The following is a 19,686-nucleotide window of genomic DNA, read 5'->3' as shown; positions in this document are numbered from 1 at the left end:
TCTCCCCTTTTTTGAATGCCATTAGCTTCCCACCTATTCAAGTCCCCACCAAGTTTCCTTTGTAGGTTCCACCGATCAAGTTACTAAGGCCTCGTATTAGTTTATTTCAATACCAATTAAAATTATGCAAATCTAGGGCGTAAGGATTGGTTCCTGTCCTAGAGATTTTGCAGTTTGGAGCTTTGAACTTTCAAACAGAAAAGAAGGTAAAGCAGATTAGGCGACTTTTGTTTTCGTAGATGAGATGAGATAAAATTTAAATTAAAAGTTGAATAAAATATTATTTTAATATTTTTTTTTATTTTGAGATTTAAAAAAGTTGAATTATTTATTTTATTTTGTGTAAAAATTTAAGATAATTGTAATGATTAGATGATGAGATGAGATGAGTTTAAAAGAATTATGTGACAGTGTGTGGATTTGATGTAAGGGTTATGCTACACAGCCTTCTACATTACGTATCACACATTTTAATTTTTTTAGAGCTTTTATACTCACATTCATACACTACACATCACATTTAATTTTTTATTTTTATTTTAAATTAAATTAAATTTTTTATTTTATTCTTGCTAAATTGAAATAATTCTTCTATTCATTATCAATACACCACACATTTTGTAAGGAAAACAAATATGTGTGGTATGTAATGTAGGGATAATGAGTATAATTATTTATTTTTAAATTTTAGTCATACTAAACTAATTAAGTTATTCTACCCATCATCCCAACACTACGTATTTGCTAAGGAAAAACAATAAAAAAAATCAAAAATCAAAATAAAGTAATATTATATACAATCGTGGAGTGCGTAAGCGCTGTGCAATTGTTTTGAAAAAGAATGGGTTCTATTATTAAAAAATTAATATTTTTTTATATAGGTCCTGTATTTATTCATTTTAGTCAAAGAAATTATACGACATTTACGCACTCTACGATTGTAAATACAATTTCTTTTATAAAAAATTATACATTAATTTCTCTACAAATTCCCAATCAGATTGGAAACTGAAGTTGAAAAAGTAACTAAAAAGCCCCACTCGGACCATCTCGGAAAGTAATTCACGGTCTAACAAAGCTAATCTCAAATCTTATCCCATGCGAGGAGAGTTCGTTCAACTTCAACTGGCAAGCCTTCCAAGTTTTACTTGTTCTATAATTCTTTTGGAAGTATCTCTAACATCAGTATCAGTCGATAATTACTCGATACTTATGCCACACAAGGATTAAAAACATAACAATTCACTCCTTTAACTAATTATTGTTACAAGTCACCTCTTGGATTAGATTGGGATATTGTATTGGACAATATTACTACTACTTCTTTTTTTTTTTTTTTTTTTTAATGTGACAATATTACTACTTCTAATGTATAGATGAAGTCACATAGCATTATAATATAACATCTAATAACTCGACGAGAGTATCAAATGATAGATATACATATAATAGAGTAGAGATTTACTTAAAATACTAATAAATATTGTAAGACTAACTTCATGTACTTACCTATTTTCAACCTATATTATGAGTTTTTTAAGAGATTTGAAGTTTATAGTCTTACATATATGCTAGTGTTGTTGTAAGATTCATATCTAAAGAATGAATAAATAAAAGATGTTGAATTATATACTTACATCTTAAACGAGTTAAATCGATCTACTCTTGAACTCTCATGCATATTTCATAAAGGTTATCACCAAATATGTATGTATGAAGTAGGTCTTATATCATTTATAACTGATCAAGTGAGTTTCTTCGATATCATTAAATACTTGATCTGTTGTTGCGTACATATTCTATGAAAGCAGTAGCCCTTTATTCCAGTTTAGTAGTTTTATTATGCTAATAATTATAAACCTAACTTTATGATAATAATTTCAAATAAACATGAATTGCAATATTATTTAAAAGTTTACTGTGTAAAATGCTATTATGGAAAGGAAAAATATTTGCATCAGCCTATATATAGCCGCTACACACCAATGTATTGAGTGTTAAAAAAAAAAAAAAAATATCATGTGAGGTGTACTGTAACTGTAGGCTGATGCCCAACATTTCTCTTATGAAAAATGCTAAAGCGACCGCCGTAGCATCACCTTTTGCCTTCCCGACGTTTGACGTGGGTTTTCCACGTTGGCATTCTTATTTTTTTTTTTCTCTCTTTTATGAGACTCATTGATCCAGCTTGACTTTTCCCGTTTTGTCAAAATCCATTTCCCCCACACTTCATCGCTCCGACAAATTCCCCCTCGTCAAGCTCCCCCCAAACCCCCGGCGCTGTTATACATTTCCCCTCCACTCCAAAACCGCCGACCCATCGTACCTCACCCCCGACAGATTCCCTCTGCATTTCGTCTACTTCAAGCCCCCCTTCAGTCCCGAAAACCCTCTCCCTGCATGTTGGTCTGGGTCAAGCCATCTCCTCCCTCCCGAAAATGCTCTCCACCACTCCCTTCATTTCATGTCCTCCAAAACTTTGGTTTATGGGACTGTGGACTCCATTTCAAACTAATTTTTATAAACCCTTACGCAGCAAAATGATAGAGAAATTGTGATTTTTATATTGGAATCCTGAAAGAAAAATCATAGAATGGTGCATCATAATTGACGTAACGATGATCAAACAATTGAGAGCAAATTCCAGAGAAACAAAAAAAAAAAAAAAATGTAGAGAGTGATCGATGCAGGGGAGACAAAATGCAGGAGGTTCTTGTTATGAGATTAGGGTTATTGCTCCTAAGAACCCGAAGTCTGTCTTTAAATTATTAAGTTGTGTCGTTTTGTTTTAAGTCTAGTTGACTGAGTCAAGAGTCGTGGGCCGTTGTGGGCTCGTAATGGGTTGAGGTTGTTATTTCCTTTTAAATCGTGGGTCAGTTATTTCCTTGTGAGTAGTGAGTTACACCCACGTTGAGTACCGGGTCAATGTCCATGGCCTATTTATATTTGAATTCAATGAAAGGAGCAAATCAAGTTTTATCCAGCAAATTATACAGAGCAAAGAGGCCTGGTAACCTCGAATCTACCAACAATAATCTAATTTACTATTACAATATCAATCAGCTCATAACAGTGGTATTCAGAGCCACGTTCCTGCGACATGGCTGAAGGGACTAGGCAAGCACAATTGGCTGAGATTATGGCATCTCTGAAAGGTGAGAATCTGCGCCTGCGGGAAGAACAAGATAAACAAAAAGGGGTGTTAGATGCGGTACTACAACAATTAAGTAACTTGGCTTCAAGTTATGAATAGATTGTAGGGATGATTGGCAATCAACATTCTGGAGAGGGGACTTCCAATCAGCATCACCAGGTTAGTAACAATCCTTTATTCGAGAAGAGTGGGGGAATTCAGGCAAGGTCTCTTAGATTAGACTTCCCAAAGTTTGATGGAACCGAACCTAATGAATGGATTTTAAAGGCAGAACAATTTTTCTCTTATTATAATACCCCAGATGACCAAAGAATCAAAATAGCCTTCTTCCACATGGAGGGTAAAGCCCTTTCGTGGTATTCATGGCTCATGGATTCCAGCCCAATTAATACTTGGGATGAGTTTACCATAGCCTTAAGGGTCAGATTTGGACCCTCAACATATGAGGATCCAGTGGGGCAATTTACTAAGTTAAGACAAACTCATACAGTAGAAGCATATCAAATGCAGTTTGAAGAATTGTCTAACAAAGTGAAGGGAGTAACCGAGGAGTTTAGAATAAGTACCTTCTTGAGTGGATTAAGAGATGACCTCAGAATTATAGTAACAATGTTTAAACCACCTACTTTATCAGTAGCTTTCGGATTAGCCAGATTACAAGAAGAAGAAGTAGTAAGGCGTACCACAGGTCATTCAAACAAATACCAAACTTACTCTAATCCCACCTTGAGTACCCAACTCAAACTGCCACCTCCTTCCACTATACTGAGACTACCTCCTCCTTCAAACCACCCAAATTCCCGACCCCCTTTACCAACCATGACTAAAAAATCCAACTTTCCCATTAAAAGAATTACTCCCACTCAAATGCAAGAAAGAAGAGAGAAGAAACTATGTTATTACTATGATGAAAAATATCATCCAGGACATAAGTGTAGTAGGCCCAGGATATTCCTTATTGAAGGCATGGAAGTTGAGGAAGAAGAAAATGAGGAAGTGGAAACAGAAGAAGATAGGTTGGCTGTGATTCAAGTTGAGGAGTGTGAGAAGGAAGAAGCGGGAGAGTTATTGAGAATTTCCTTACATGCTATAGCGGGTTCAGTAGCCCCTAAAACTATGAGGTTGTTTGCTGAAATTAATCATAAAAAAGTTTTGGTTTTAATTGATACAGAGAGTACTCATAGTTTTATAGACCCATATGTAGTAAGGAAGGCCAACCTGTCAAGGGAAGAAAGCCACTTAACAGTTCAAGTGGCCAATAGTGCCACTCTTCCTTGCCTTGGTCAATGTAAGGCAGCCTTTATTAAGCTACAAGATCTTGAGTTTATGGCTAATTTATATGTGTTGACTCTTGGAGGATGTGATGTAGTGTTGGGGGTTGATTGGTTAAGTAATCTGGGATCTATTTTATGGAATTTCTCTGATTTATCTATGAAATTTCATGTTGGAGATCAAGCTGTTCAGTTGCAGGGAATTCAGAGACCAGTGAACAATATTGTGGAGGTAGATCCTACGGTGAAAATCAAAGAAGGGGCTGTGAGAGGAATCTGGTTACACATCATGGATGGTAATCATGGTAAAGGCAGTGCCAAACAACCAGCAGAGGTGCAGAAAATTCTGAAAAATTTCAAAGAAGTCTTTTCCGAGCCTATTGGGTTGCCACCACCCAGAAATTGTGATCACAAAATCAAATTACTGGAAGGTACTAAGCCCGTTTGTGTTAGACCCTACAGGTACCCTTATTATCAAAAAGAAGAAATAGAAAAGGTGGTAGCTGAATTATTGAAAAATGGAAGCATAAGAAGCAGCCAAAGCCCTTACTCGTCTCCAGTATTATTGGTTAGAAAAGCTGATGGAAGTTGGAGAATGTGTGTGGATTACCGTGCAATCAACAAGGAAACCATAAAAGATAAGTATCTTATCCCCAACATTGATGAATTACTGGATGAGCTAGGAGGAGCTGAGGTGTTTTCTAAATTGGATTTAAGGTCAGGATATCATCAGATACGCATAAATCCTGACGACATCCCTAAAACTGCCTTTCATACACATGAGGGTCATTATGAATTCCTAGTAATGCCCTTTGGGCTTACTAATGCACCATCCACATTTCAAGGGGTGATGAATGAAGTTTTCAGGCCTTATTTGAGAAATTTTGTGCTAGTGTTTTTCGATGATATCTTAATTTACAGCAAATCTATGCAGGAGCATGCACAACACCTCACTCGGGTTTTGGAATTATTACAAGCTGACCACTTTTATGCAAAGCTGTCAAAGTGTGTTTTTTGCAGTAGGGAGGTTGAGTACTTAGGACATATTATCTCAAGAGAGGGAGTCAAGGCAGATCCTCAAAAACTGGCGGCAATGCAAGAATGGCCAACTCCTAAAAACCTTAAGGCACTAAGAGGTTTTTTAGGACTCACTGGATATTACAGGAAATTTGTTAAGGGATATGGAGCCATAGCAGCACCACTAACAGCTCTTTTAAAGAAAAACTCTTTTTCTTGGAATGATAAGGCACAAGAAGCATTTGAGAATCTCAAGGAGGCAATGGTTAAGCCATCCGTGCTCAGTTTACTTAACTTCACTAAAACTTTTGTTGTTGAATGTGATGCATCAGGGGAAGCATTAGGAGCTGTTTTAATGCAAGAGGGGCAGCCAATAGCTTATTTCAGCCAGGCACTAAAGGGTAGAAATCTGAACCTTTCTACCTATGAAAAGGAGTTATTGGCACTAGTGATGGCAGTGAGAACATGGAGGCATTACTTATTGGGACAGTCCTTCAAAGTATGCACGGATCAACAAGCCCTCAAATATCTTTTGGAACAAAGAATAGGTACCCCTTCACAGCAAAAATGGGTCTCTAAATTGCTTGGGTATGATTTCATGGTAGAGTATAGGAGTGGGAAGAGTAATGCAGCAGCTGATGCCCTATCCTGTGTGCAATACTCAGAACCTCACAATGCCCTCAGTGACCAAACACTAACCTCAAACACAAGCCAAACAGAACCAACCTATCCCAAACAGAACCCAATTCTCCAAAACCAAGCAATTAACATATTGCAAACCCAATGGGTAGAGGAGTTGAAGAAGGCTTACCAACAGGACCCCATGTTGCAGCAGCTAATAAGCCACTACCATCATGGAGACCTGGACCTTTCCCGTTACCAGCTTCGAAATGAGCTACTATTTTACAAGAGTAGACTACATCTCGGGTCCTTGGTTCCCTTCCAGCAGCAGATCCTGCACCAGTTCCACAGCAGTCCATTAGGGGGCCATACAGGTGTATTGAAAACTTATAGCAGAATCAAAAAGGAGTTTTACTGGCCTGAGTTAAGGAATGATGTCAAATCGCATATCAGGGAGTGTGATGTGTGTCAGAGGAGTAAAGTTGAAGCCCTCCACCCTTTAGGGTTGCTTCAGCCTTTACCCATACCTAGCAAAAATTGGGAAGACATCAGTATGGATTTTATTGAAGGACTACCCCCCTCAGGAGGAAAGACTGTGATCCTGGTAGTGGTGGACAGGTTAAGTAAGTATTATCACTTTATACCTCTTAATCATCCATATACAGCAATAACAGTGGCTAGGATTTTCTTGGATAACATCTTTAAGTTACATGGGCTACCACAAACAATTGTTAGTGATCGGGACCCTGTGTTCACTAGCAAATTCTGGAAAGAGTTATTTCGACTATGTGGAACAGAATTGTTACTTAGCATAGCTTATCATCCACAGACCGATGGCCAAACAGAGGCCATGAACAAAGTGCTCGAATGTTACCTACGATGTTTTTCCAGTGACAGGCCAAAGGATTGGGTAAAGTGGTTACCTCTCGCTGAGTATTCATACAATACCTCAGTACATACATCCACAAAGGTCACACCTTTCGAAGCTGTCTACGGTCAGCAAGCCCCACGACTGTTACCATACGAGCCAGGAACCACGAAAGTCCAAGTTGTTGACGAAGAGCTCCGAACCCGTGAGTTTATTGCTAAACTCATCAAAGAAAACCTGCAAGATGCCCAGTCAAAGATGAAATATTTTGCCGACAAAAAAAGGAGAAGTTTAGAGTTCGAGATCGGCGATTGGGTTTATCTCAGGTTAAGGCCATATCGGCAAATGACAGTAGTGATGCGAAGGAACTTGAAGATCGCTCCAAGGTATTACGGCCCCTTCAAGGTGATTCGGAAAGTGGGTCAAGTCGCATATGAACTAGATCTACCCCCGGAAGCAAAAATCTACCCTGTATGCCATATTTCGTGCCTTAAGAGGAAGTTGGGAGAATGGATGCAAGCGTGCACCAATTTGCCAAACATCACTCCCGAAGGGTCCATCGAACCCGAGCCCGAGAGGATCTTGCAAAGAAGGCTCAAAAGAAAAGGGAACGTTGCTGGAGTGGAGGTCTTGGTGCAGTGGTCTGGCACCGACGAGGAAAGCGCGACATGGGAAGATCTAGAAACCCTAAGGCGGCGGTTTGGTAACCTTGAGGACAAGGTTTCCTAAGAAGGGGGGTCTGTTATGAGATTAGGGTTATTGCTCCTAAGAACCCGAAGTCTGTCTTTAAGTTATTAAGTTGTGTCGTTTTGTTTTAAGTCTAGTTGACTGAGTCAAGAGTCGTGGGCCGTTGTGGGCTCGTAATGGGTTGAGGTTGTTATTTCCTTTTAAATCGTGGGTAAGTTATTTCCTTGGGAGTAGTGGGTTACACCCACGTTGAGTACCGGGTCAATGTCCATGGCCTATTTATATTTGAATTCAATGAAAGGAGCAAATCAAGTTTTATCCAGCAAATTATACAGAGCAAAGAGGCCTGGTAACCTCGAATCTACCAACAATAATCTAATTTACTATTACAATATCAATCAGCTCATAACAGTTCTCGTTGACGTTGCCGGAAATGGGTCGGAGATGCAGGGGAGGGGAGGGGAGACGACGACGATATGCGGGGTTGTGAAGTGATTTTGACCAAGAAATGGAGAAGCCGATCTAAAAAAAAAAAAGAATAAAAATTAAGGAAGAATAGCACAATGGCTGCTCCACGTCAAACGGAAAACTAAAACGGGATGACCAAATGGTGTCCTAACATTTTCCTTATTTTATAGGTAAATCTAATGTTATATTAAAATTATTTTATTTTTATATCGGTTTAGATGATAGATAGATATACATTTTAAATCGTTGTCATGACAAGATCAAATTTGTAAGAAATTTAATTTTTTAAATTTATCTTGTAAATCAAATAATGACATGTTGACTATATGGAGAGTGTCTACAATTAAAATTTTTCTTTTGTTTATGAATTCTTCTAAAATTCATCTCTCTTCGTGGATCCGTAGATTAATATTGTAAAAAATATATATATATATATATATAAGATTTTTTTAAAAGAATAAACATGAGAATGGAACGTTATAACTTTGTCATATATAGCGTCGTAACGCGCAATTAATGCTTTTTATAACGTTAGAGCAGTGGGCTTCTCCAACGGACATTTTTCAAAATTTGAAGTTTGTTTTAATAGTCGCAAGCGATATTATACATGCGGTTCCCAACGGTCACATCTCCACTCTCCTTTCTTCGTGACACCGTGCCATTTTTTTTCCCTCCGAAAAATTGCTATTGTTATTCTTCGATTGAGTTCGTGAAATATTTTTGGGTGATACAAGAATGGTCAAAGAAATGGATGCTCGTGATAAGGCTCTATCATCGTCGATGCCTACTAAAGCCTCTGAATTTCCGAGAGTCTCAGCTTCTGGTAACCCTATCTTCTCTCTATTTTATAGAATTCGAATTCAAGAAATCATAAGAAATTCAAAGAAACATAATATGTAGTGTAGTAACTGGTTGGGTTAAATTTAGATTTTTGAAATCACAAACTGGTTTTTTTCGTGTAATTTTCCAAGTAAATAAACATGCATTAGAGACAGAGACTCGTTGAACTGTTTTAAACTTGAACCAAGAAATTGTTTCTTTTTAATTTCAGATGAGAACGCTCAACCCCATCAAGAAATGGGTTCTAACATTCAGAACGCTGAGAAATTTCTCCCAAAGCATAACATGTCTCAAACCATCTCTGCCGCTGCCAAGGTCGCTGTCCCAAGAAAGAAAATCTTTGCTGAAAGGAACGAGGCCCCAGAACCCTTTTTCTCCAATAACCATGTCCCAAAGGCTCCGGTTTTTGAATCAAAACTTAATTTTGTGAATCCCGGAACCGATATTTCTGATGTATCATCACCAGAGGGTTTTGCATCCGACGACAATGAACCAAATGCTCATGTTGCTAATGGTTCTCTGAGGCCCTATGACCCATTAACGAATTTTCTTTCTCCAAGGCCAAAGTTTCTCCGGTACATGCCGCATAGGCGCCATGAGGTTTTTCTTCGCCGAGAAAAAGAAATCAGAGAAGGAATAGACGGGCTGTATATTAATACAACTGGTTCTTTTGAATTCGGGAAAGGTAGTGATGAAGAGGATGATTCGATTCGGGGCTCTTTGGCTTCATCTGACGAAGGTTCTGTACAGAAAGAAGATGAAGAGATTGAGGACAGTGACGAGGACATTGAGGACAGTGACGAGGAAATTGAGGAGGTAGAGGAGGAGAAAGGTCGGGGTTTGAAAAGGGTGTTGGAATCTCTATTTTGCTTTGTTCTTCTCGTTCTTTCTACCTTATATGTATCTTCAGTTTCTATAGCTCCTTCACCAAGTTTGCAATCTTTGGAGGATCTTAAAGGTGGGTACTATAACATTCAGAACCATACGTCGGAAGCTTTCTTGGCTATGAGACTTGAGAGTGGAACTAACATTTGGGATCAAGTACAAGAAATACAAATGGGTGGTTTGGATCGAGGACGCCGCAGAGCTAATGAGGAGAGGATTGAGGAAGAAAAAATGGTGGAAGATTTGAAAACAGGGAGAGTAAAAATTTCTGAGGTGCTAAATGATGTGGTATATGGAAATGGTGGAGAAAGTGAAGCTTTAGAGGTGGTTGAGGATGAAAAGAAGGGAGCAGTTGATGAGTTGCGTGAATTGACGGAGCCACAATCTGTAGATGTTGACGAAGGTTGTGAACATGAAACAGTGAAGATAGGGGGTTTTTCTGGCCGGATGGCTAAGAATTCTGAGTTGCAAAATGGTGAAACAATACAAAATCTTGAAGCTTTTCAGGATTATCAGGCACCATACACGTTTGATGTGAAGCATCACCAAATTATAGAATCTGATATTACAAATATTTTTATAGAAGAAAATGATATTTTGATGGAGCCAGCCGAAGAAGTTCACAATGAACCAGATGGAGATGAAGAAGTAAATTTGGACGGAATGGGCAAGGATAAAGACTTCGAAATTCTCAATCTTGAAGCAGAAGGAAATTTGGAGGAGGCCCTGCTGAAGCACTTTGAAACCGAATTGTTGTTACTGAGAGCTGTTATTGGGATCTCAGTATTTTCTATCATTTTGGCCTCCTTGTTCTTGGGTTTTCACTTTAAGCATAAGAAAACTTCAGGAAAGAATTCTTCCCTAATTGCAAAGCGTTGCTCTGAATCTCTGAGAGTAGAGCAGGAGAAAACTGTTGGAAAATATTCATCTCTGATCCCAAAGCCTTCTTCTGAATCTTTGAGAATAGGCCAGAGCAAAACTATCAAAAAGGGTCTTGTAAAGCCTTTTGTTGAATCTGTCGCAGTAGAGAAGCATTGCTCAATGCTTCCCAATGGGGAAGGGGTGCACACGGAATGTGCTGACTCTTTTGTGATTCATTCATCTTTTCATCCAATGGAGGAATATTCCAAGGATGGTTATGAAAGCCGAGCACCAACAATTGAGTTGCTTGGTGAGTTTGTGGTTGGAGAGATAAGCAGCTCACCGAGGAGCTGTGGTACGAAAAATAGGAGGATAGGAAGTGAAGAGGGCAATTATTCAGTTTCTCTACAGTCCCAGTCAACTTTCCCAGAGTTCTCTTCCATGGATTCTCATTCATGTGCAAGATATACTACCGAGAAGAAAGTTGTGAAAAGAGAGGAGGTAATTGGTTTTTGGTTTAGATTAATTGCATCTTTGCATAGCTTAGTGCTGGCATTTATTTTATGAAATGCATGTTAGCAATGCAACACATCGAAATGCATGTTTAACATAACTATAGAGTTTCTTGCATACATTTGTGCATTCATATATCAAAACAACACCACAATGTATCACATCCACATGATGTAGGTGAGATCGCCCCCAGGCCCCTCGTATATTTTCTGCTCAACCGATTGTTTAGTCAATTTAAGATGCTGTGGATTTTACCATGTTTTATTAAAACAAACTTGCTATATCACATTTATGTTCAAGGTTGACTTGTAATTTGTTTTGGTGAACTGAAATTCTCATTATGATAAAGTCTCAAAACATAATTTTTTGTTGTTTGTGGGTCAAAATAGGGGGGTAAAGATGGAGAAGCTAAGGTAATTACAACTACTCCAGTGAGGCGATCAAGCAGAATCCGAAATCGGTCGCTCACATCTCCATGAATGACTCACCTTTTTCTATTTAGATGATGTGCCCTGACACTGGCAGCAGCTGAACAGCATCCTCTGTTGTTTCAAGTTTCAACCTCCTTGCACTGGAAACTTTCAGGGAGTAGGCTTAACATCTTTGGTTGTAGAATTGAGCAGTTGCTAATCCTAGGAACCGCGATTCTTTGTACTTGGGTTACAATTGAAAGAAAATGAACATGTGACTACATTCATGCATCTCTGAGGCAGACTAATCTGTCATATATATGTTTCTTATGCCTCTCTTTTCCTCCATCTCTTATCCATAGGCTTATAATATTTGAACAAGATGCAGATGGTTGGGTGAAGTGGAGTCTATCAACATTTAACTATAATTGAGATGCTGCAATGAAATGTTAGGTGCGACTCCAAAAACTTTTGTAAGAGATCACAGGATATGAAATGCTGCATGTGGCCAACTTCTGTCATTGAAAAGCAAAGCGTACGTACATGGAGAATATCTGTGGGGTTTGCTTCAGCATACATCTTCAACAGTCCGAATCAATCGTCGTTGCTGTAACTCAAGAGCCTTGCTATTAGGGTGGTTCAATTTTGGTTGTCCATTTGTAAGCTGGGTTCACTTTGAATGAATTATCATACTAGGCTGAAAACTAACTAAAATAATAATAAAAAAAAATACAGCCGCAAAAGGCACTCATCATTATTATTATTTTTTTGTACATGAGGACTGGAGCTTTTCTGAATACATCTGCTCCTTACCCTAAATATATGACCTCGAGTTAAAACAATGTGTTTCCCCTGCCAGATCATGCTTTTAATAGGTTTCATTACAGATCAAAAGTTCTTCTGCACAGGGATTGGAGGGGCCTACTGATAGCCAAGAAACTTCGATTCCTCTTCTACTTGGAAGAGACAAAGAACCTGGATCTAGATGCCTTCTTAGAAATGGTTGCCTTGGGAAGGGTAGTGTATGGTTTGTGGTTATCCAAGCCACCCCCATAGCTCTTGCATGGCTTCATTTTTCTTCTATAAGGAGTTTCCTTCTTTGCTAGGTCTTCTATGTTCATCACCCTTGAAAGAGATGTAAAAGACTGAGACTTGCCTTCAAAGTACTTGGAAAGTCCTCTCCTGCATATATACAGACTCAAATGTTTAGAAAGGGAAAGTCCTCTCCTGCATATATACAGACTCAAATGTTTAGAAAGAGGCTTTGTTTCATCCTTCAGCCTTTAAGAATGTATGCAAATATTGTTTGGCTTCTGGAAAAGGTGGCTGCTACCTGTGGAAGTCTAGCTTGGTAGCATATAAATCCATTTATTTTTTATTACAAAATCCTAGCCATGGACATTGTTCTCCCAGTTTTAATCTCTCTTTCCTCTGTAATATCTTGGAAAACCGATTCCAGACCAATATTCACTATTCAGTACGTATTAATACGTAGCTGATCAACTATTTTGATGAACACTGATGCATAGAAATCTTAGTAAGCATTCATGCCAATCCAAAAAAGATATAGTTTTTACTTTTCTTGGAGTTGTTGAAACCATACTTACTTGATGGGTAGTTGGGCCATGAGCTCCGACAATTCAAACAAAGGTCCACTGGAATGTGCGAATGAAAAAGTAAATGAATTTGGTGAAGATGCATCGTCCACCATGTCTGAGGATGATGATGTTGATCCTTCACTCGAAGCTCTCGAGTCTTCAAGGGAGGATGCAGATAATCCGCCATTATTTTTATTATTATTTTCATCACCATTATCATGACGTTCCATGATCACCCACTGATCAATGATCTCTATCCAGATATTGTATGGCGTGTTTGGACCCTGAAGCAATTGGATTTCACCTTCACACACGATAGAAATAGGTCTTAGAAGATGCTTGTGAACACTGAATATATATATGGTTTCAAAAGATAAGCCCTTTATATGTATCTTGCACACCTGAGCTGGGGGGGAGACTTCTTGGGAACCATATAAATATATATATATATATATATATATATATATATATATATATATATTAGATATAGATAGATCGCAGCTTATATCTGAAATACTAATAAACGTTTATTGGATGGGTTGCTTTTTTGAAAATTTAAGGCCATGACACCTAGTGCATACAAATTCCATAACTTTAAGGTGAAGCAGCACCGCATGTATGGTGATATGTTCAGCGATGGTGACCGGCCGCCGCCCACAAGAGGAAAATATAAAAAAATACAATTAATAAAATGAATTTGATTGAAATTGGAAAAAGAAAAGGGGGGAGAGAGAGAGTCTTATGAAAGATAAAGAAAAATATCAAGAAATAAAGAAAGAGATCGAATCATAATCAGCACCATATATACAGCGCTCAGTGTCGGATAGGGAGGACCAGGCCATGCAAATTCAATGCACTTGGATGTTGGAATAGCAAGATAAATCCTCAATTTCATTATATAAATAAACATGTAGTTTGGTTTTGTTCTTCTTGATCTTTCCGCATTATTCATAACCTTATCTTAAAGAATATTCGACATTATCTGATCTCTTCTGGTTTAGGTTCCAACTTGACGTTGCGCGCCCATTGTGTTAATGTTGATTGTACGTACTAGGACAAAGAGGATAAGCTCTATGGCGTTGAAGCCATCATCTGCATCTGATCAATCATGTGTCTCCATCATCTATACCCTATTATTATCTGTATTTGTACTGTGGGCGTCATTTTCATGTCATTTTTTTTCTTTGTTTTTTGACAAAAAAGTTTTTCTAGATTTAGTGGCATGCATTAACAGTATATCTTAGGAGACTAGGAGGCATTGCCATATTGCATATATATATATATATATATATATATATATATATATATATTTGGGTTGCCTTCCTTTGCAAGGATCTTACGAGACAAGGTATCATGTTAGTCAAATTTGAACCGAAAATTATTTTTTTCTAAGAAATAATAAATAACTCAGTGCATGAGTTCATCAAACTAATCATGTTCCACGTACGAAACTAATCGATATACCAATTAGAAAAAGAAAGGGATAAAAAGAAAAAGAAAAGATAAACCTAGATTTTTCCAAGTGATCGATCTAGTCTTTTGGAATCAATTCGATCGATTTCCAGTGGAGGAAACTTATCTTGTTACTTACTTTCAGATAAAGATAAGCTTTGAATAATAATATGCATGCATGATGTGTGTAGGGTTTTCTGTAAGATGTGGTGATTGGTCGCAAATTTAGTTAAGAGAAAAATTATTATTTGTGTTGAAAATGATTATTTGTAATAAAAATTAATTTATTTAATTAGTAAAAATTAGTCATTTTCGTCGTATATAACTGATCACATATAAGTGTTTTTAAAAATGAGAAATCCATGTGGGCTACCGAAATTTGATACCAAGAGTGTCTACTATTATTTTTTATTTTTTATATTTAGTGATTAAATAAGTATTTTTTAATGATATTATAATTTTTTTTTAAAATGTTCAAGGATATAAAAAAAATATATGAAAAAAAAAACATTTTGACTTGGGAGAATTTGTCCTGCTAGACCCTCTGTGGGTGTAGTAGCAGGACTCTTTAAAAATACTCCATAAATATATATATATATATATATATATATATATATATATATATATATATATATATATATATATATATATATATATATATAGAGTAGAGTCTTTAAGAAGTTACAAGATGTAATTATAAAGGTTGGAAGGAGGACTTGGGGTGTTGATCGACTCGGGGATAGAATGTTAGATTTAAGAGTTAGGTAACCTTCGCCATCCCATCTTATTGGCACCGACAATTTTGATATTTAATCCACTCATCATCATTACTAAATGAAACACTTGTTAATTATGTTATTCAAAACTTAATGGTATTTTTCTTCTTATCTTATGAACGATATATAGATTTTATATAACAAGTACTCTCTTATATATATATATATATAATATATGTGTTTTGAATTCTCCAAATAAGTACATGGAATAAATTAATGAAATAGGTAAGTCCTCTTTAAGAGAGAGAGAGAGAGAGAGAGAATACAAATTCTTTTATAGATACGTTTTTCTTGAATTAACACTTAATGGAAAGTAAGAAGTATGAAAAATACTAGTTTTGATTTGAATTATAATTCACCCATATATACTAGGAGTCTAGCTAGGACCAATATCGGTGGTTATTGGATTTACATTTTTGCACTCACTGGACCATGCCAATCCTTATTAGTTATTGCTGTCACATTAAAGCATAGTACCATTTCTGAAACCTTTCATCACAAGCTGAAGTACAAAATAAACAGGAGGGGGATACACATATAATCAAATTAAATCATATAATCAAATAGAATAAATCAAAGGATATTTCAGTTTTCAATACCTTGAAAATGTAGACTCAATAGGACCCAAAACATAAATTACGAAAACGTGCCCAAAAATAGAAAAACACCAAAATTTACTGTTTCTGTCCTCACGCGGTTATTCTCAGCAACAATTGATCCACTGCCACTCCATGAATGACTCAAGCCCAAACCAAATATCACAACATGAAAACCATGATACTGCGACCTAAAGGCCCTGATCAACCAGATAATCCCCCAACCTCTCAACAATCATGTTACACTGTCCAGGAGTCAGAGGTTCGTCGTATATACCAAAAATCAAAGCTTGGCTGGTTTTCTTCACCGTGATGCCACCAGCACCCTGCAACATTCGAGGCAAATCAATAACTAATTATTTGCAACTTCACTTATGGACACATCCAACATGCCACTTATATGGATTAATGGATGCCTCCTACATCAGATAGTATAAAAAAGTATTGGGGGATGATCATATTATATGTTTTTATAAGCTGTAATATGTTCCACAGTGAAGTGGTATGCTCAAACACCAACTTATAAGTAGCAGTACTCAAGCAAGAAATACCGATTTGTTCTACCGCCACAATCGAATTCTATGGCATGAACCAATACAAAAAGTGTAATTACCAGGCGAACTCCCTCAACTAAATATGAAAATTCATACTTTGAACTAGCCGCAATATGAGTTCATCACGAGAACTTTACTTCAATATTTACAGAGTCCAAGTAATTAATTCTGTATTCTCAACTCTTTCGCCCATCATAATAAAGATTTTATTCTGCAATTTTCCCCAGTATCATTAGAAACTTGGATTCTTTAATAGGAGCCCAATTTGTGGAAGATGTGGGTTTTAAGAGCCACTAGTGAATGGACCAACCAGGCCACCCTTATAGACTGATTATGCAAATTTCATAAAAGGGAAGATGGAAAGGCAGTCATGTCCCAAGGGAAAATGAAAAGGTAGTCAGCACATGATTAGAGATCCAATGATGCACAATGACAGCTCATTTCTTGAAAAAACTTGTGATAAGCTTTATAAAAGTAAAAGTACAGGGAATTTGATTTGCATGTGTTGGTTTCCTTGTCTGAGCACACAAGAGGCTGTAACAGATGGGGATTAGAAGATTGCAAGCAAAGCGAACAGAGGATTATTATATGCGGTCCCCACACATGAGCCGCCTAAGCTCTTTTATTTATCTTTTCAAAGGCTAGCCAGGTACAAGGTCTGAACCTTTAAATGAGAAAGATAAAGCTGTTGACTGCACCATTCAGTGAAATTAAGGGTGGGGGTTTCTCATTTAAGAGTTTGGAAGTCAAAAGGTGAACAGCTATGGCTAGCTGAGACCCAGTAATCATGACAAGGTACATATAAGGATTATTATGGTATCAACCACATATAAAAAAGAGCAGCTAGCATATACTAAAAGAGCGACTTCCTTCCCAGAAAACAAAAAAAAGAGCGACTAATATTATAGCCAAAAAAATTAAAAGAGCGACTAATATCAGGGCAAAGGTAGAAATCTAGACCATCAACAGGTATGAGAACACCATAAAGGCCCAATCCCAAAGCTATAAGAAAGAGACCCTAATACAGTTTTTTTCGGTAAATAAAAAAAATGAGTACTGCCATGATACCATCATGATTAAGACCTACTAACTCAGATCAACATACCAAATAGGAACATTACCATCAAGATTCATGAACCATTTAACAAATGTATTAGACAGAATGAAATGAGGATTGAAGAGCTTAAAACACCTTTTTTCCACGAATAACAGCTCCGGGCTCTCCCTGGATTACCATGTACTTTATGCCTCCGAGGTGTAACCCAGTTGGGGCAAGAGAGCCGGGTTCATCAAAATCTTTCATGATCGCTGCAATTTCTTCAGGCTTGAACTGCATATAAACAGGCAAACTAACCTCACTATCACTGGTCACCATTACATCTTGCATATAAAATAACGGAAAAGAAAGTATATCTCAAAGTTGAAAGTGTTTCTGAAATGCAGACGGCAAAATCGGCCTCTGTCCAAGAGCCCTATCATGCATAAAGTCATGAAAGCTTAAATGTTACAAATCAGCATGAAATTTTGACTCATAAATCGATTTCAGTAAATCAATGTCGTCATCCAATTCATATAGAGAATCCAGGGGAAAAAATGGTTTTGGTGGATGGCACTACCATTAATCTCAAAGCAAGATAATCACCAAAATTGTATTAATAATTCAAGTGCGCTCATCGATGCAACTAAGCTTAACACAGCGGTTATCCTAGTTAAGACAATCTATTCATTTATCGGAAGAATATGAAAAAAAAAAAAAAGATTTATCAGAAAACTCTAATAATTTCTTCTCCATCCTAAGTATCCTCCGAAACCAAACGGAGCCCAAACGAATTTCACAGAAAGATCTGAATCCAAAACCAAAAAGTCAACAGGAAGTTATATAATGGCACTCAAATCATATGCATATCACATTGAACAATGGATCCTCTAAAAACAATCATAATTGAACGGATCAAACAACAATTGAAAGGAAAAGAAGAAGAAAGGCTGTATTTGACTCGGAATAGAACATTTCCGTGAAGAGAGTGTTCCAGGGAGAGCCAAATGGACCGATCCACCGCACAGATCAATCAGACATGCTAAAGAAAATAATAATAATAATAATAATAAAAATAACAACCAGAAAAGTATCTAGCAGAAGAAAACCGAATAACTAAACAACTAGATCTAAGACGGAGTCAAGAAGGATAGAGGACCTGAGCGAAGTTGGAGCTCTGTGCCCAAACACTGCCATCGTGGCCGACGATGGCCGCGGCGGTGAGATGCTGGCCGTCGATCTCGCACATCAGGTGCTCATCAACGTACGTTTGCCAAGACATCTTGATTTTCTTCGCTTATTCTAATAAATCTTCTTCTTCTTTTTTTTTTTTTTCCTTGACCTTTCCAAACTTTCTTCCCAATCCAATCCACAGATATAATATCAATTCGTCTCTATGAAAATTCCGGTTCAAAGAAGAGAGGTATATATAGTGGCCGGGAGAGGGATTGTGTTGGGGCCCGTTGGCAGGACCGTTACAATAGGATTCGATGATGCGCTCAGAGCCGTACATTTCAGACACGATTGAATGAGTGCCGTTCACGTTCGGAAAAGGAAGGACTAGGCAGAGGAGGAGGTGGAGAGTGGCTTACGTGTTACACCTCGGACCGTACGTGTAGACACGTGGTAGCTTTCATTACCATGTTCTTTCCGCTGTGGAAAGTATATCCAACGGGAATTGTGAATCCTCATGCGACGTCGTATCGAACTCATGCAATTGCTTTCTATTTTCAGAAATGTTTTCTTCATCCTTAATTTTATTATATTTAATTAATGTAATATATATTTTTTAAGTGACTTTTAAAAAACATAGCTCTTTTGGTTTTGGTGTTTGCTTAGGGTCCTACATGAGTAATGACAACGATAATTCAATAAAAAAGAAAAAAGAAAAAAGAAATGGGTTGGGCCAACTTTTGTTTAATTTTATTTTATTAGGCTTATAACAGATCACATGAGGTGTTTGTTTGGTCGTTTTCTTCTTTTAAAAAAGCAAAGATCCTCTGAAAATAATTTTGAGAATTTTATCGGGCGAACCATTATTTTACAGTGTTCATCAATATTAATAAAATAAGAAAAGAT

The 19,686-nt window shown here is 37.2% G+C and overlaps 3 protein-coding genes across 4 annotated transcripts; 1 reads left to right on the top strand and 2 right to left on the bottom strand.

The window, feature by feature from the left end:
* The first annotated feature begins 8,677 nt into the window (after positions 1-8,677).
* LOC109007866 lies at positions 8,678-12,198 on the top strand. Of its 2 annotated transcripts, none has more exons than XM_018987734.2 (3): positions 8,678-8,909; positions 9,138-11,173; positions 11,958-12,198. In XM_018987734.2, exons 1-3 carry the CDS (start codon positions 8,822-8,824, stop codon positions 11,970-11,972), a joined length of 2,139 nt encoding a protein of 712 aa, XP_018843279.1. In that variant the 5' UTR covers positions 8,678-8,821; the 3' UTR covers positions 11,973-12,198. The 2 variants fall into 2 exon arrangements, with proteins under 2 accessions (XP_018843279.1, XP_018843278.1); XM_018987733.2 differs by having other exon boundaries at positions 8,680-8,909; positions 11,575-12,198.
* Positions 12,199-12,315: 117 nt separating this feature from the next.
* LOC109007867 lies at positions 12,316-14,035 on the bottom strand. The gene is made up of 3 exons (XM_018987737.2): positions 13,993-14,035; positions 13,203-13,497; positions 12,316-12,777 (listed from the first exon to the last, which is right to left on the bottom strand). The coding sequence occupies exons 1-3, from the start codon at positions 14,033-14,035 to the stop codon at positions 12,549-12,551; spliced, it is 567 nt and encodes a 188-aa protein (XP_018843282.2). The 3' UTR covers positions 12,316-12,548.
* Positions 14,036-15,951: 1,916 nt separating this feature from the next.
* On the bottom strand, positions 15,952-19,054 carry LOC109007868 (profilin). The gene is made up of 3 exons (XM_018987738.2): positions 18,767-19,054; positions 17,764-17,901; positions 15,952-16,343 (listed from the first exon to the last, which is right to left on the bottom strand). The coding sequence occupies exons 1-3, from the start codon at positions 18,887-18,889 to the stop codon at positions 16,209-16,211; spliced, it is 396 nt and encodes a 131-aa protein (XP_018843283.1). The 5' UTR covers positions 18,890-19,054; the 3' UTR covers positions 15,952-16,208.
* Positions 19,055-19,686: the final 632 nt, after the last annotated feature.

This window comes from Juglans regia, chromosome 12 (genome assembly GCF_001411555.2).
Source record: "Juglans regia cultivar Chandler chromosome 12, Walnut 2.0, whole genome shotgun sequence".
Classification (NCBI taxonomy): domain Eukaryota; kingdom Viridiplantae; phylum Streptophyta; class Magnoliopsida; order Fagales; family Juglandaceae; genus Juglans; species Juglans regia.
This window is presented reverse-complemented; position numbering and strand designations above follow the sequence as displayed.